Raw genomic sequence first — 18,976 nt, 5'->3', positions numbered from 1 at the left:
ATCTCACGTACAAAATGGCATTCAGGGTTCTCACCGCCAAACGATTTCGGAGTTTTGTTTTGACCAGACTCATTTGGCTAAATACACGTTCAATGTCCGCATTTGAATGCGGCAATGTTAAAATAGACATTGCAAACTGACATAAATCACCGAAGGGGTTATTATTAGCTGCATCTTTATATTGCATGACTTCATTCCAAAACTCTACAGTGGAAGTCAAGGATTCCCATTTAATGTGAACTATGTTTCTCCATTGAGACACCAGTTTTTCAATCGATATCATTTTTGTTAGTTAAAAAATTGGTTTTTATTATTTTCATGTTTCTGTAAAAATAAGCCAAATAAATATGCTATATGCTAAAAGCATAATAGTTATGCTAAACATGGAGTATTTATGCCAAATTTAGCATATAATATGCTAACTTGGCAACACTGCTAATAATCAACTACAAAAAACCGGACACCAGACGCCCTGTTAACACTATACGATTTAAAGTCAGAACCACGGCAAAATTGGTCATGCTGCAGCTGACGTTTTTCAGTATTGTCCGTTTTTCCTCCAATTTCTCAAAATGGGATATAGACAGCAAATTAAGCCAATAATTTCAAAGTATTATTTTTATGAAGTTCCGACATGTCCCAAACAGAGATGTGCAAAATGGGTACCCAAAACCATTTGAAATGCAAAATGGAAATGGGTCAAAACTTTTCCATTTGAAAATGCAAAATGGTTTTTAGAAAAGCATTTCAAATGCAAAATACCTATTTTCAAAATGCATTGAAAATGCAAAATGGTTTCTCAGGTCAAACAATTAAAATAATTATATAATTTTTAAACAATTTTGTCATTTAATATGATTTAAGATTTTCACGGCCAAAAGTATTTTTGTTATTTGTTTTTGGGGTGTTATGCCGTGTTGCGCTAAAGAAGGAGTTGCGCAACACGGCATAACACCCCAAAAACAAATATTTTGTCATTTAATAATGGACATCAATGTAGAACAAACATATTACATGGTGGTAAATCCAAAAACACCACGACTTCAGATTATGAAACCACAAAAAATTTGCGCAGGTCTAATGTTGCCAACGTAAAAACATAGAAACTGCTATCTAACATTTAAAATTACAGCGTCATGGCCCCATGTTCAGTATTTGAATCAGTATTTTTTGTAATGGCATCACTCAATTGCCAGGGCTCCTACCAGGGAGCAACTTGACAAATGTAAATTATCTCTCATAGCGAGGTTGAGGACCGACTGATATTTGGTGTTTATGAAAAAAAGATGAGTGGAGAAAGTAGGAAGAATGTTGCAAAAAAGCATTTAAAAGGGAAAATGCATTGAGAAAAGCATTTAAAATGCAAAATGGTTTTTAGAAAAGCATTTAAAGTGCAAAATACCCATTTTGCATTTGAAATGGATTTATTTGAAATAAAGCACATCTCTGGTCCCAAAGAACAATATTCTTTCGACTTTTCGGATTAAATTATCGGGATTTCTTTCCTTATCCATTATTATACTTACCAAAGTAACCTTTGCAAACAAGACCACACTATCTACCCGCTTCCTTGATCCTTGCGCCGAAGACGACTTTTAATCATTTTGGATAAGTGTGGGTAGCTCCATATAACCTATACACCCCCAAGGGTGACCGGGTATCTCATCAAAATGACCAACCCACCTACAAAAATTGATAGTCATGAAAAGTGATGAAACAAAAACTAGGTTACATAGGTTTTGTTTCATCACTTTTAATGACTATATCACTTTTTAAAGGTGTGTTTAATTGTCATTTTAATGAAATATCGAACCAGCCCCAAGGCATCCGGTTTTTAATCAAACAACGTTCAATTTTTAAATGGAAAGGAACAGGGGGCTTACTCTGAATCTTTGGAAACTTACCTGCCGCTGGTTTAGTCACGTCACTAACCTGTATTAACCCTTTCCTTACTGCTTTAAGAAAATCAATAAATAAATGTATTGCGGAGAAAAACCAAAATAATTGAACTGTGTTAATTATACGAGGGTGGTCTGAAAAGTTTCCGACCTAACAATGAAACAAGATTTTTTTCCTAAGTTTTTTATTTATTTTTCTACATAGTCCTTGTAACTCTACACTCTTCTCCCAGCGATGCTCCCATCTCTCTAACCCATCCAAATAGTACTCGGCGTTTTTCTCTGCAAAATAATTGTTCTCAAAGGTGATTGCCTCCTCATTTGACGAAAATCTGTCCTCCGAGCGCAGTTTTTAGATTAGGAAACAAAAAGAAGTCACTTGGGGCTTGATCTGGTGAGTAATGCGGATGGTCAAGCAGTTCAAACCATAATTCGTGGATTTCTGCCATGGCAACCGCTGAGGTGTGCAACCCGACGCGTTGTCTTGGGTGTAACAGGATTTTCTTTTTCTGTATTCAGCTTGTTATATAGGTTTTCTTTTTTGAAGATAATCAATTAAGATAACTCCATGACTATCCCAAAAAACAGTCGCCATCACTTTCCCAACCAACCTTTGCAGTCCACTGTTTTGACTGTATTTTTGTTTCGGGCGTATAATGGTGTATCCAAGTTTCATCTACAGTAATTAATTGGCACCAAAACTCGGATTAATTGCGCCTAAACTGCGCCAACAGAGCGTTGGAAATGTTTATTCGAACACCTTTTTGGTCTAACGTGAGCAAACGCGGCACCCAACGCGCGGACAGCTTTCTCATGTCTAAATCTTGATTTAGTATGTGACAGACACGTTCTTTGGACATTTTCATAACCTCTGCTATCTCTCTCACTTCAATTCGGCGGTCGTCTAACACTATTTGGTGAAGTTTAGCAATGTTTTTGTCAGTAGTTGCAGTTTTTGGACGTCCTGAAGGTTCATCGTCTGTCAAGCTCCTACAGCCACGTTTAAATTCAGCTGCCCAAAATTTCACTGTAGTAAATGATGGTGCAGAGTCCCCATACACTGAGTCCAACTCATCTTTGATTTGCGTAGGTGTTATTGCCTTTCAAAAACAAAAATTTAATAACAGCTCGATACTCAATTTTTCCATTTTCACAAAAACACACACATCGACTCACTTAAACGACTGTCATCTAAAAGGTGCGCGCGTCCAAAATTATATTCACTAGCTTTTATTGACGAGTTCCGCCATCTTTGCGTTGAGGTCGGCAACTTTTCAGACCACCCTCCTATTTACACAGATATTTTATTAATTAGAGACCATGTTCACTCAGTTGACGGCACCGGTAAGCAAAGGTTAAACCACGAACTTACTGGTTTGTTAACCCGAAAGATACAGAGTAGGCTCCCAGGTCCTAATTGGTTTTGTACAGCTGAAACTGTTGTATGTGTGACATCCTAGATTTAGTATATTAGCTCACCCATGGGTGGCACTAGATTAAGTATATTAGGTTAGTCATAGATGGCGTTAGCTGCCGAGAATAAATAAGGTAGCAACCTCAAGGTCGAGGTCCAGATTATTCCTACCACTTGCTAAATAAGACATGGATTGTTAATCCATCATAATTAAGTCCAAAGTGTTTTGTTGGAAGCTGGAGTTTGAGATAACCCCGGGAGTCACAACATTATGGTCATAACACAATATGAAGAAAGTATACAATATGTTTAAATATGTTTTTATTTAACATAGCAGTCAAATTCATAATATGATCTCAACAACTTGAAATACATAATATTTTGTATTTAATAATAATAATAGTTGAATGTATTTTTTAATTCTTGGCATCGTGCAAAAGAATTTTACTGATTTTCTTCTTCTTGAGAATGGCCTTGTTCATCTTGAATTTCTGCAAGAAAAAAAATTATTATTATAAAATACTATAATTTTATAAGTGGAGTATTATAGGTTGGTGAGTATGTCAATGGCTTATGAGCTAAAATATAGTACAGTGGTGCCTCACACAACGAACGCCTCGCACAGCGAATGCTGCACACAACGAACTTCCTTTTCGTTCATTTCACGATTCATACAACGAACTTCGCTTCACACAACGAACTTCGCTTCACACAACGAAGTCGCCCGATCTTCTACGATCACTGCCGATTAATTGCATCCTCCCGCGCAGGCAGTCGTTAGACTCGTTAGTCACTGCGTAGTACGCTTAACTTACGCACGTATCGCAGCAATCGTTCTTCATTACGAATTAAATCGCACACGTATCACGGCAGTCGTCCTTTTAAGATAAACTCAACATTTTTTTTATATGATATATGATATGAGCAACAATCAAACAATCAACCAATTCCAACTGCTGACATCAAGAACATCCTGGTCAAATGGAAAGCAGTTCAGGAGTTTACCAATGCCCACTATCCGGATTCCGCTGAAGCAAACAGGATCAACGACCTATACTCCGATACTCTTGTCCGTTATTTCCGGCAGATGTTGAAGAAAAGAGAGAAACAAACGACTTTGGACAGGTTTTTCACTGCACCATCGGCGGAAAATGGATGAAGATGTGCAAGATTCGATTATTTCTTAAAATTAAAAAATGTGTGTTTTTTTCATTATGTTTTTAGATGTATCTAAATAAAAATAATAACAAAAAATTTATCTTTTTTTTATGTCATCTTACCATATTTTATGCTACAGAACGAATTATTTTTTTTAACATGTATTGTTATGGGAAAACGCGTTTCACATAACGAACTTGCTCCTGGAACGAATTAAGTTCGTTGTGTGAGGCACCACTGTATCTCCAATTTATATTATTATAAAATACTATGATTTTATAGGTCGAGTATTATAGTTTGGTGTGTATAGCTTAACCCTTTAAATGCCGAAAGGTATTTTGCTTGGATGTACCGACAGGCCGCGAATTTTTTACACCGATACCTTGAGGCTTCATTTAGATCACTCTAAAGTCGATATAATCTGTGAACTGTTATATTATAATTATTTCTTCATAATCCTAATAGATGTCAACGTGGGTTCCATATTTTAGATTTGTCAAATAAATTGAGTTTGATAAGCAAATTTGTCATATAGATCAGCGTGTTAAGAGCTAAAAATATAGTTTATCTCCAATTATTTATTGTTTTCAAGTTTAATTTGTAGAACTCCATTTTAATTTTTATTTTTTATGTATTCAATAATATTGTTATTGGGTTTATAAAAACAGTTTAGGCAATTAGAAGGCATTATCAAACTATCAAGCATTATCGAACAGTTTGATAATGCCTTCAGAGGGTGAAACAGCTGTCACGCGTAATAATAATTACACAGCAGAACTTTTTAAAAAATAAACTGTTTTTATAAACACAATAACAATATTATTGAATATATAAAAAAAATCTCCAATTAAATACTATAATTTTATAGGTCGAGTATTATAGGTGGTGCGTATGTCAATGGCTTAAGAGCTAAAATATAGTACTACAATTATTATTATTATTATAAAATACTATAATTTTATAGGTCGTGCTTATAGGTTGGGGCGTATAACAATGGCTTAAGAGAGCTAAAATCTCCAATTTTGGTAAAAAATCTAATCTAATAAAGTACTGAAATGTACTAAAGAGCCTATTTGTTTTTATACCTTTTTCTTCTTTGCAATCAATCCCTTAAAATCTTCGCTCCTCTCTTTCCTCGATGGTCTGCTCTCATTCTTGCCATTTTCTGTTGCATTATCTTTAGCGCTTTCGTTATTATTCGCCACGGCAACTTCCTCGCCATTATGGTGTTCAGCAGCGTTTCCGCCCTCTGATTCTGAAATTCGCTTCTTGAACTTCTTGACGGAAGGTTCACTCGAGTCACCGCCTTCAGTTTGTTCAGTGTTATCTTGTTTCTGTCTCTTGTCTGAGTTACCTTCCATGTTGCGCTTTCTCTTTTTGTTACCCTGGAAATAAACACATAACAATCAATTTTTATTGGAACAACTTTTCTTTTAATAACTTTTTGATCTATCTAATCTAAACTTTTATAAAAAGTCAATAGGTATCCCGTATAAATAAAAATCGGATAGGTTTATCGGAGACACTATCTAGGTTAACTAATTCTTTAGAACTTTGTGATCATTCAAAAAGACAGCTGCTAATAACATGGGAAAAATTAGTTGCAAGATTTTAAATATGAGATTGACAAAAATGACGTTGTCCAAGTAAGACACAGTTGAGACTGTTATTTTTTATTTTTCTGTGTAATGTCTGTTTCATGTTACGTTTAGATTTATTAGAATTATATTCTTCTTCAATAACATAATAATCAGTTTACAATGTCCCCAAAACATCTAGAACAAATAATGAAAGACAAGTTTATCCATTTTCCAATAATTGTTTGTTCACTGTTAAAGTGTTGTTTGGAGAAATTGTGCAATGGCAAGCTTCAGCTCTTCGTTCATAAGAATCCGTAAGTATCTGATGTTTTGTATTCACAACTTGTCATGCACAGTCAGTATACGTAGCTGCTGAAATCACGAGACTCGCGTCGCCACAACTCATCGCAGAACTCTGGAAACGTAAAAACTAGCTTTCATAACCTCACTCGCAACCAGATGGTTACTTTAGTTATTATTTTTTGTTGGTTGACTGTTTTGTTCCTAGCATTGATCTAAAGCACACCCTGTTACAAAACATGAGTGTGTTGCAATGGGTATATCCCAGCAGCACCTTCAAATGCCAATACAGTGGAGTCATGGTTTGCGATACCAAAGAGAATAAGGTGAAACATGGGATAGCATAATGGATCAATGTACTGATTCCAGGCATATCTGTAAGACTCATTAGTAACACACCTGTTCATCCCGCTTCTTGCCGTAGTTAGGTTTATACTGTTCCACAACTGGCTCCGGGTGGAACTTCTGATATCTCTTCCCGACCACTCTGTTCTCTCCTTGGTTCCTCTTGCCATCCCGCTTGCCCTTGTTGTCTCTGGGATTCTCGCGCTTGTTGTTGGACGCGTTATACCTTTGCACGCGGATGGTCTTCTTCTTCAGGAGTAGGTCCTCCTCGCTCATGGACATGGCAAGCTCTACTCCGTCGGATTTCTCAAAGTTGATGAAACCGATACCTGAAATATTATTAATTTGAAACAATGTTAACAATTTAACAGCCGCGCATTTTAATTACTGTAACATTTTGTCAGACGGCTCGTGCCTTACAAGCGACTTTTTTTCCTAGAAGACGCTGATCACGGGTACCACTCGGTATAGGATTGAGCTTCGTACTGTTCACATTAAAATCATGAGTTCTTTTCGTGATCCGCATTATCGAAACATGTAGATGAATGTTTAGGCTACACACATGTAGGCTATTTATACAGTAGAACCCCGTTAATTCGAACCCCGATAATTCGAAAAAACGCGTAATTCGAAATATTCGCCAAAAAAATTTTTTTATACAAAATTTTTTTTAATTCGAAATTCGTTAATTCGTAATTCGAAATTTATTTTTGTCCGCGCACGAAAATTTGTTCGTGTAATTCGAAAAAATTTGATTTTTGCGAAAATAAATAATAATATTTCGTAAATCTGAATCTAAAAGTCAGCCGTGGCGGTAAAACGCCGAAAAATGTATTTTTACGTGGTTATACATCGTCCTAATTAGTATTATTATTTTGTAAATCTGAATCGATTTACACTGGAATGTCGTACTTTTTCAAATTTATTTCAAATATCCGAGTTTGAAGGGCCGAGAAAATACGTTTTACGCGGATATATGTCGTAGTTTTACGAGTTTATACCAAATATCTGAATTTAAAGGGTCGGCCGCGACAAAACTCGTACGCGTAAATGTATCGTATATTTACGAATTTATATAGAATATTTGAATTTAAATGGCCTGCTGCGACGGAAATCGGCCGCGAAATCTCGATTTTGGCGTAAATATATCGTATTTTTACAAATTTATTTCGAATATCTGAATTTTAAAGGGCCCGCCGCGATGGAAATCGAGCGCGAAATTTCAATTTACGCGGAAATATTTTTTGTTAACTTTACTTCGAATATCCGAGTTAAAAAATACGGTATGACGGAAATCGGTCGAAAAATTTCGATTCACGCCGAAATATGAATATTTTTACGAATTTACATCAAATATCTGAATTTAAAGGGTTGGCCGCGACGGAAATCGGCAGCGTATTCTCGATTTACATGGAAATATATCGTATTTTTGCGAATTTATTTCGAATATCTGAATTTAAAGAGCCGGCCGCGACGGAATACGGCCGCGAATTCTCGTTTTACGCGGAAATATATCGCATTTTTACGAATTTAAATTAAGATATTTGAAATAAAGGGCCGGCCGCGACCGAAAATTACCGCGAAATCTCGATTTACGAAGAAATATATCGTATTTTTACAAATATCTCAATTTAAAGGGTAGGCCGCGACCGAAATCGGCAGCGAAATCTCGATTTACGCGTAAATATATAGCATTTTTACGAATTTATTGTGAATATCTGAATTTAAAGGGCCCGCCGCTACGATAATCGGCGGCGAAAATAAAGAAATAATTGGTTCTAAAACGAATTTACGACTAAAATACCACCCGGATTTGAAAAGGCGGCCGAAATAATCGATTTTTTGCGTATTTTTTTTTGTTTTTTTTTTCATAAAATTTCGAATTATGTGGGAATTCGTTAATTCGAAATTTGATTTTTGATGTCCCGTGGATTTCGAATTAACGAGGTTCTACTGTATGCGAGGTATGCGGTTGTGAAGGAACGAAGCATTGCGGTGTGAGAGTGCGCGCATAATAGTTTTAAACTGATAAAAAAAAAAAGTAATATATTTGATGTATTATTTAAAAAAAAGTCTGGAGTGAGTTACCTTTGCCGATCTGTGTCTGTCTATCCCTCACCAATCTGACGGAGACGATGTTGCCGCAGTTGCTGAAGACTTCCCGAAGAGTCTCCTCCTCGATGTTAAAGGGCAAGTTTCCCAGGAAGATGGTCTTCCTGGTGTCCACCGGCACCTTCTTGTCCTGGTAGCAGCGGTCCACACGTAGGTGGTTTCCGTCAAGAAGAGAGTTGTTTTCCACCAGGGCCTGGGATTAAAAGATACAATAATATATAAATGGTCAACTTTCTATAGCGCCATTTACTGATGCAGAATTATTGTTATATCCTTTGTATGTTTGCTTTAAATGTTACAGAATACGAAATTTACGAAACACATTCTTTTTATCTAGGGGGAAAAACTGTCACTTTACTTTATATCTTATTTATACAATAAAAAATTATAATAATTTGCTTAAATTTCAAATTGCAGAGAATAACCAAAAAAAATTATATTCAGACTCATTGTTTGCAAAATGTAAACAAAGATTTCTTGGATTTATGTACGTATACACATGCGTAATTATTAAAAATAAACAATCATGGAATTCTTAAATTCACGAAGCAAAAGTCAATTAAAAAATAGTACATCAGTAATAACTTCACTTTTTCAAGACGGGAATCTCACACGCATGGGTGCTTGCCAAAATGCAATGTTGCCAGTTCTTTCGCAGCACAGTTAAGGACATTTTTTATCAGTACGAATTGAAAACAGAACTTCTAGTCTTTATTCAATGTGTTACTAAAACACTGTTTAACGGATGGAAATGTGTTTTTTTATTAGTACGGCTGTAGTTGTTTTCAAATATCTTGAGTTCATTGCTCCTACACCTAACAGGTACGTACGTACTTCAACTCAATTCCTTTTATATCAAGTCTAATGATAATGAGATTTAGCTTCTAATTCTTGAACTAAGAAAAAAAAATCATTTCCTGCATTCTCATACCAGAAGAGCAGAAACAATCAGTAACTTAAGGCTTCGATACCTATTATATCAATAAAATAAAATACTTTTTTGTTTTAAAACCACGATATTTATTAATTTAAGAACCGACCGGTTTCGCTTTACTTAAGCATCATCAGGGTACAAATTAATACTAAACAAGAAGTACATAATGTGTGTATATATATAACAAAATATAGAGGGAGACAACATGATGCAAATATAAGCAACACAAAGACGGTCATAAAATACATTAACATAAGTGCACAAGTAATGGAAAAACCGCTAGATAATTATGTAGACTAATGGGTTATATCAATAAATCGGGAGAAACAAAGCATCAACTGGCATGGTGGTAAGGAGGTAAGGAGAACTGGGATTTTTTTATGGGTTTATTGGAAACAGACCTAATATTGGACTACTTGATATGTCTAATTGATTATTAAGTATATGACTTTTGGTTTTTACAGCTTTTTTAATTTCTAGTGCCTCTAAGTTGTTTAGTCTGTTACCATGCCCGTTTTTATGTAAGATGTTAGCACCGGTGCTATGACAGAATGTATGATCTTTATCGATCAAATGATTTGCGAATTCGGAAAACCCGTTATTATTGAGGCAACGAAGATGCTCCTTTATCCTAATATTAACATTACGTGATGTCTTACAGATATAGAAAGCCGAACAATTATTGCAATTTAATTTATAAATCCCCGAATGACTTAATTTATCGTCCTTATCTTTAGTATATAAATAGTAAGTAATATACACACATTATGTACTTCTTGTTTAGTATTAATTTGTACCCTGATGATGCTTAAGTAAAGCGAAACCGGTCGGTTCTTAAATCAATAAATATCGTGGTTTTAAAACAAAAAAGTATTTTATTTTATTAAATATGTCAAACCACAAAGTGATTGCTTTCTACAATCCTATTATATCACCCTATTATGATTACCCTAATCTTAGCCAATCTTGGGTAGAACAGGTCACCAAAAGAAGACTTAAGTCAATTTAATAGTTAGATTTGAACCAATTTTCTTGTCATACATACCCTTATCAATGTGTCATAAACAATTCATAATCAGATGCAATAGAACTCTTCTTCTGGCCAGTAGGTCTCCCATGTGGCATAAATTAAAATAAATCAATAGTGAATTAATTACCTTCTGAACGGAAGAAGCATTTCTAAATTTGATGTAGGCAATGACCGTGGTTCTCTCCGCGTGGAATTTTTTCTCAATAAGAGCAACTTTGGGTTTTGTTTTGAAGTCTGCCAGTGGAATATTTCTTATCCTGAAAGATTAAATAAAATTATCAAAAGGAAAAAATGGTAAATACATGCATTGAAAAGTGGGACACGGTTAATACACACTTAAAAAATGGTAAATACATACATAGAAAAGTGGGAAACGGTTAATACACATTTAAAAAAAATATTTTTCTTCAGTTAGATCAGAGGTTCCCAGAGTGGTCTATATGGACCCCCAGTGGTCCATATCGGCTTGCTGGGGGTCTATGTCAGCGAGAAAAAAATTTGGGGGTCCACGAGATTCAAATGGGGGTACATACGAGCGGACCCCCATTTAGGTTTAATTTAATCTACCCCGATTTAAATTTTGGATCTGAATGGAATTTCGCGAAAAAGATTTAAAGTTTAATTTTGATGCCGAAAGCAAGAAAGAATGAGTTACTCTGGGGCGGTAGAGTTATGAATTTACTGAATCTAAAGATGAATAAGTTTGTGCGTACCAGTGCACGCCTGCTGAAAGGGGCTCGTTTTCAGCCCACACCGATCCGCCGACTAAGACCACTCTGAATGTTTCTCCTAGTAAATGTGGAGGTGCGAGTGGTATCACGATTGAATGCTCTGAAGTTCATAAATGAACCCCAGAGCACCCGAGTCGTGATACCCCTCATTGTACCCCGGGAATGCCCAGAGCTAAAAGGCTCTTTGCACTCCCCGGGTGCCAAACACCTTTCCACGATATAGTCGCTGCTAATACGTCCACTTTATCGGGATCTCCGTGGTATTTAGCAGCGACTTCTCGTCTGATCCCCTCTCCTCCATATTTTTCAACCTTCCTCCTGTGTGCTTGCTCCAGGCCCAGGGATGCTGACACAACCTGCGCGTCGACTATTATGATGTTGGCGCCCTTTTTCGCCGTAATGTCGGGCTGCAGGTTTATGTCATGGGATTTAAAGCGAGCTTCTCTTTTTACTTCCCAACCCCGGTCACTTAGAGCACCTCCCAGGTAGGCGCATACTGCGTCGTGTCTCTTGATCCGACCTCCGTGAGTTCTGGGGCAGTTCTGCACGACATGTGCCGCCGTTTCTGTTATGTTAACACAACCGGCCCGGCAGCACATTCGTGCAGTCCAATCACTCCCCACGCCATCGTCCCTCACGCGACTAACACGGCCGCGCGAGGTCCTCACTCGGGTCGGCAACGCATTGATGTGGACCTTGTGGTAGCTCCGGTAGTCAGCTGCGGGAATGCCCTCCGAATTTGGTAATATCCAATCGGTCGAATATGGGCACCCCCGACTTTCTGCTAACTCTTTGCCGTCATTGCTACCATGCAAGGCCCTGGTGAAATGCGCCTTGATCTCCTGGGAGTTCTTCACCCCCAGAGTTCGGAATCGACGCTGGCACCAGTTGAGCTGGTTCTGAATGAATTCAGTCTGCCAACACAACTGGCCCAGCGGCAACCCCGATCTCCGGAGGTTGCCGATTCTGGCCGCTCTAAGTACCGGGATTGAGTAGGTGAAACTCGGAATCCCCATCCCACCCTCTTTAATGGGGCCGTGGAAGTACCCTAGCGGTGTATCCGCGGGCAAGTCCAGCCACCGGCGAACGTTAGACCTTACAAGTCGGTCTAGCCGACTCAGCAGGTCGGAAGTTACGCGCCCAAATACCAGCCCATGAGTCAGGGCTGGTAGCAGGTACGTAACTAATGTCCTCAATATTTAACTAACTCAATATTTAGGAGTTCCGTAAATGACACAATACACCTAACACAGTTTACGTAATACTAATAACAGACTGAGAAATTACTTATTTGATATTTGTATGTTTACATATCGTAAAGTTGTTTATTGAGGTATATAAATAGAGTCTACATTCTTTTTCTCCTCAGAATTAATATATTGAACCAAAACATTGCACATTGGAAGCCGCAAATTTTCCTAGTTCCACAACTTTTTTTTGAAAAAGGTCTAGGGTTATAATGACGTTCCACATTTAGATGTACTTCACACAGACTTCAAAACTAACTTTGAGGACATTTTGACTGTGGAAATGGAATGTTGAAGAATCGGATATCATATGACAAGAAGAACTGATCGGAATAACTAACTAACAAAGAACTTAAGGGGCAGTTCTTTAGGGCCAGCTACAGAAATAAATTCCAGTTGCTTATCCTGCTCCATTTTCATTTGGTGTAATACCTCACAAGGGCGCCCCTGTCTGCACAATGCAAAACAGAGGAACTATATCGTCACCCGGTTGTTGGGCAGGCAAGGGAAGGGAATCTTTTTAGGAAAAAAATAAATGATTATCACATGGGACGTTAATAGTTTTAGGAAAATTCATTATTCGGCAGGCAGGGGTCTACAGAAAAAAAAATTATTTGGCAAGTGGTCTGGGGCAAAAAAGTTTGGGAACCTCTGAGTTAGATAATAATGAGAAGTAAATATTTTAGTTTACGGAAGTGGAAATAATGCATTTTAATAGTTATTTCGTTAAAATTAAAAACGATTGTTCACTTGGCAGCCATTGTTACGGATGTGAAAGTTATAAGGGTAGTTAAGAAAAGATGTCAAATTATCCATTTACTTTACGAAACAGCTGTTAAAATACATTATTTTTCATTTTCGGTTACTATGCACGTGGGGAACATATACATTTTTAAAAATAAAGACAAACATTCCCGGGTTACGAATAACCAGACAATATTTGATAATCTCCTACTACCATCACTGTAAGGGGAAAATGTAGCTTGTGTCATGATGGAGGACTTAGCCGAGGAATTGAACTCACGACGCCTGGATGGGACCCAAACATGAAGCCAAGCACTGACCGGTCCTTATAAATAAGTCATACACAGGCCTTGATAACATTAAATCTAACTTATGTGTTTATTTATCTAGTATAAAACACATCATATGATAGTTAGTCTCAAAATGAACCTCTTAACAGCGATTTAGGCTTATTTGATGAAGAACACACTTGGTGTTCAATTCGTTTTAAAATATTGACTTATTTAAAAATTTAAAAAACACATGTTTTGTGACTTATGTGTATGTTCCACCCATGCAAAGGGTTGTTTCTCATTGTCACCTAATTACAAATAAAATGTGTCTATTAACAGTGTCCCACTTTTCTGTATATTTACCATGGCGGAAGACAAGGGTAGTGTTCATACCCAAACCGGGGAGAGCTGACTACGACCAACCAGGTGCATTCCGCCCAATTAGCCTCACCTCATTTCTTCTGAAGACAATGGAGAGGCTAATGGACAGGCACATAAGGGACGGGGCACTGAAAGAGAAGCCCCTCCACGAGTTACAGTTTGCTTACCAAGCAGGTAAGTCAGTCGACGCGGCACTGCACAGGTTGGTGTACAAACTGGAGCAGGCACAAGCGACTGGGGAACTGGCGGTAGGGCTATTCCTGGATATAGAGGGAGCATTTAACTGCACCACTATTAAATCCATTGATGAAGCGGCAGAAAGACATGGACTCGACAAAACCACCAGAAGGTGGCTGAGGAACATGCTCTCAGGCCGGATACTTACGGTGACAAGGGGTGAGGTAAGCATCAAAGTGCTGGTGACACGAGGGTGTCCACAGGGAGGGGTCTTATCACCCTTGCTGTGGAGCCTGGTGGTGGACAACCTCATCCGGAAACTCAACAACAGGGGCCTATATACGCAAGGGTATGCGGATGACATTGCAACCATAATAAGGTGTTGGGATGCAGACACAACCCGAGGCCTTATACAGTCAACACTGGCAACAGTGGAAGAATGGTGTGAAGAAACAGGACTGTCAGTCAACCCAGACAAGACAGAACTAGTAATCTTTACGCGTAAAAGGAAACTAGAAGGATGGAGCAATCCAACCTTCTATGGAAAGGAATTAGAACCCTCTGACACGGTTAAGTACCTCGGAGTCATCATAGATGCCAAACTGAGCTGGAAAAACCAGGTGGAAACTGTAGGCAGAAAGGCCTGTGCTCTGATGTGGGCAACTAGGCGAATCTGCGGCAGAACGTGGGGTCTCAAACCTAAAATGATGCAATGGCTTTACACAGCCGTTGTAAAACCAAGGATCATGCACGCAGCCCTGGTCTGGTGGAGGAGAACAACACTGAAAACAGTGATGGTCACACTCAATCACATACAGGGACTTGCATGCAGAAGCATCACAGGAGCCATGAGAACCACTCCAATACTAGCCATGGGAGTGCTGCTGAACCTACCCCCACTAAACATAGAAATAGAGGGGGCGGCGATGGCGGCAGCCTACAGGTTACATTGCAATGGCCAATGGAGAGGAGAGTTGCCCAGAAACAGTCACACGGAGATAGGAATAAGACTGAGGGCAATTAGTCCGACGGCTGGGATGAAGCAGGACGGCAAACAAGCCGAATACTTCTTCGGACAGCTGTTTAAAGTGACGTACCCCACAAGGGAGGAATGGGACACGGTCCCAGGTCCAAACTCCAAACAGGAACTAATCTGGTTCACAGACGGGTCCAAGATGGAGGAAGGAACAGGGGCCGGGGTCTGTCTACAGGGATCTAAGAGGGAACTCAGTATACCTCTAGGAATGCACTGCACTGTGTTTCAAGCTGAGATGAAAGCCATCTTAGTCTGCGCACAGGAGAATATGAGTATCGGGTACAGAAATAAGAACATAAACATATGTTCTGATAGCCAGGCGGCCTTAATGGCACTGGAAAGTAACCGATGCGACTCCAGACTGGTGATGGAATGCAGGACTATCCTAATAGAACTGGCGACCATCAATAAAGTAACCCTGCTCTGGGTACCAGGACATAAAGGTATTGAGGGCAACGAGCGGGCTGATGAACTAGCAAGGAAAGGGGCGAAAGCACCACTTGTGGGATCTGAGCCGGCCGTAGGAGTAGCAGCTTGCCACACCAAACTACATATCAAGAGGTGGGTCAAATCCCAACACTGGAAGGAATGGAAGAAGGCACCCGGAATGAGGCAATCTAAAGTACTCATAAACGGACCGGACCCTAACCGAACCAGGCAACTACTCGATATGGACAGAAACTCACTGAGGGAACTGGTAGAACTATTAACGGGACACTGCCATCTCAGGAGACACATGCAACTGTTGGGAGTGGAAAACACCAACATCTGTAGGAAATGTGAAGAGGAGGAAGAGACTCCAATTCACCTATGGTGCCAATGCCCCGCTCTGCTGGGAATAAGGCTCAGATACCTGGGAAGACACAGTGTGGAACCAGAAGACATCGCCACATATCCAATGACAGCCCTGGTGAACTTCATAAAAGGGACCGGGTTACTGGCAAGGGAATGAGGTAAAATGGGAGATAGTACAATGGGCCTATGGCCTAAGTGCTCGCGGGGAACGTAAGTAAACCGCCTCCGACTATAAAAAAAAAAAAAAAAAAAAAACAGTGTCCCACTTTTCTGTATATTTACCAACAAAATATAAGTAGAAGGCGAAGTGCAACAGAAATAAGTAATTTATTATGAGTTATTAAATTTAACATAATTTAAATAAAATACATAATATAGTATATTTATAGCACGCTCCACAATGGTAGACACTTTCAGTTTCCCAAGTGAAATAACACCATTTCTAATCAAAAACTTTCTTGAAATGGCTTTAGCAAAGTTAAGTGACCAGATCTGAAAAGCCAGGTAGTTTCCTTTTCCCCGGTCCCGCCTCCTCGACATTTCCTTCTGCCTTACAACATACCTCAATTGTGTATTCCATATAAGGCTGCGTATAAACAGGAGAAAAAACCACGAGCTGAACCAAGAATTACGGGAAAGGAAGAAAGCAACCGCAAATGGAGTGAAACGCCGCTTGCTTCATTCCTTTCTCATAATTTGTGATTCTAATTAATTAAGTAATTCTCTTCAGTTTATACGCAGCATTATATGGTATTAGTTATGGGCAATTGGGACTAGTGATGTATTCACATAATGAAAAAAAGTAATGAATACATACCTCACTGATTCAATGCCTCCATAAGGTGAGAACTTGTGTCTGAGGACCTTATCATGGTTCTTCTGTAATACAGACACGGGGATATTGCCCACAAACAAGGTCTTGTCAATCTCTTCCGGACTGAACTTCTCCTCTTTCTGCAGTTTCTTCTCCACCCTCCGAGAGGCTGCCCGCTGGAAATCTGTCTGCGGAATGTCTTCGTGGTTGTCATCCTCGCTTTCCGGACCATTCTCTTCTAACTCCTCATTAATTTCCATCTCATTATCAGACGCTGGTAGTTCATCGTCAGAATTGTTTTCTGACCCGCTCTCTTGCGCCTTTTCTTTAATGCTTTCATCTTCTACATTGTTTTCAGACTTCGATTTTCTGTTCTGTTTACTCTTTTTCTTTTTTGTTGGCGAGGATTCTAATTCAATCTCATTTTCCATTGTTTTCTTATTTTTCTTCTTTTTAGATTTCTTTTCTTGGCTAACAATAACATTTTGGATGACAACAGGTTCAACATACATATCCTTATTTTTCTTTTTCTTTTTCTTAGGTGAAGCCTCTTCGACCTTTTCTTTGCTTAAATTCTTGTTATTTTTTTGTTTGGTTTGATCCAATTTACCTTTAGATGGATTTCCATTTAATTCTTCCTTGCCAATGTAATATTCTTTGATTACTCTCTTCCCCTCTTCTTTAGTGTACTTCTTGGACTTTTTCATTCCCAAAAACTCTTCAACTTCGCCGGTTTCGTCGTCTTCTCCAAAACCTTCATTTCCAGAGTCGGAATGGTCGGGAAGTTGTGATAAAAACTGGAAATTATTAGAAAGCTTTGATTTCCTCTTTTTCGGAACACTTTTCGGAGATTCGAATTGATCTCTCGCGGGAGTGTTAATTTTCGTTGCACTTTTTAAAGGAACTTCTGGTGTGAAAGCGAGTTTTGGAGTTCTGGATTTGAGGTTTTCTTGGTCTCTCGGAGTTGCTGGTGTGACGTTAATTAGCGGTGGCAGCTTCACTGGAGTTAACGGTTTCTTGGCCACTTTACGCCGATTGGGAGTATGATTTCCAGATATTAAATCTGCTATGCTCCCGACCTCGTACTCCATCATATTTATCTTAAATTATTATGACACTGGCTAAAACAAAAACCAATTATTTTATGCAGGACAAACTATCAACATGATTACTATAGTTAGATGATAACAAAGTATGTTTTCTGTTACCTCGATATTCACAAGATAAAGTGTTTACAGTATTTTATCAAATTTGTCAACACATCAAAAATACATGTTTGAAAGCTCACATGTACCGCGCAGATTGCAAACATTAACTTTTTTGAGGTTATATTTTCATCCAGTGTTGCCAATGCAATATGCAAATGGAGTAAAAAAAAATACAGTATCTACATACGTAAATAAATTATTTTTATTCATGTAATAGCTGATCGAATGTTTGTTGAAGATGTATTTAAATAATAATAAATGTTAAATACATTTTTTACGAACGTCAGTGGTTTATTTATGTTACGAAACGTTTATCAAAGACTACTATTTTAGGTAAAAATCATGACAAAAATATAAATAGGGTAATGGTAAATAAAGTCAAATTATAGGTAAATAAATAGGCTTTTTAGATTCATGCATAAATAAACCACTCACGGGCAGTTACACGGTGAGTGGTTCATTTATGGTTACACGTCTGCTCTGATGATGAACACTGTAATGCTGTCTGAAATATTGGCTAAAGGAGGTAGCGCAACACGGTATAATACCCCAAAAATAAATCACTCACGGTTCATGGTCGCTTCAATGTGGCCTAATCACAACTTGATAATAGCCTTGAATGCCGAAACCTTTCTACTTATCCATACATCTAAAACTGTCTTCCACGGCCTTTCTGTCTACAAAAAACAAGGTCAGTTCAAGCATGATTTATGAGTTCAAGCCCTGGGTAGGTTTTAAGCAGTTTTAAGACCCACATTATATCGAGCATTTTTCATTTATTTGTTTGGGTAATTATTCGG

General features: G+C 38.3%; 1 protein-coding gene across 1 annotated transcript; it reads right to left on the bottom strand.

The window, feature by feature from the left end:
• Positions 1–3,624: 3,624 nt before the first annotated feature.
• Positions 3,625–18,304, bottom strand: LOC149411467 (uncharacterized). Its single transcript, XM_089647003.1, has 7 exons — positions 18,177–18,304; positions 16,972–18,089; positions 10,899–11,028; positions 8,784–9,000; positions 6,750–7,024; positions 5,556–5,855; positions 3,625–3,803 (listed from the first exon to the last, which is right to left on the bottom strand). Exons 2-7 carry the CDS (start codon positions 18,060–18,062, stop codon positions 3,729–3,731), a joined length of 2,088 nt encoding a protein of 695 aa, XP_089503129.1. The 5' UTR covers positions 18,063–18,089; positions 18,177–18,304; the 3' UTR covers positions 3,625–3,728.
• Between the last annotated feature and the right edge of the window lie 672 nt (positions 18,305–18,976).

The sequence above is a fragment of the Hesperophylax consimilis genome, chromosome 25 (assembly GCF_061612785.1).
Source record: "Hesperophylax consimilis isolate HC1 chromosome 25, BYU_Hcon_1.0, whole genome shotgun sequence".
Lineage (NCBI taxonomy): Eukaryota > Metazoa > Arthropoda > Insecta > Trichoptera > Limnephilidae > Hesperophylax > Hesperophylax consimilis.
The sequence above is the reverse complement of the archived record's forward strand: the minus strand, read 5'-3'. Positions and strand labels throughout refer to the sequence as shown.

Bases quoted from the DNA above. Each gene is read 5' to 3' on its own strand.
- LOC149411467 (XM_089647003.1), bottom strand. From the start codon at position 18,062: ATGATGGAGTACGAGGTCGGGAGCATAGCAGATTTAATATCTGGAAAT. The intron at 9,001-10,898 runs GTAATTAATTCA...TTTTAATCCCAG, and splicing joins ATGCTTCTTCCGTTCAGAAG to GCCCTGGTGGAAAACAACTC. The intron at 5,856-6,749 runs GTGTGTTACTAA...GTTTATTTCCAG, and splicing joins GCAAGAAGCGGGATGAACAG to GGTAACAAAAAGAGAAAGCG.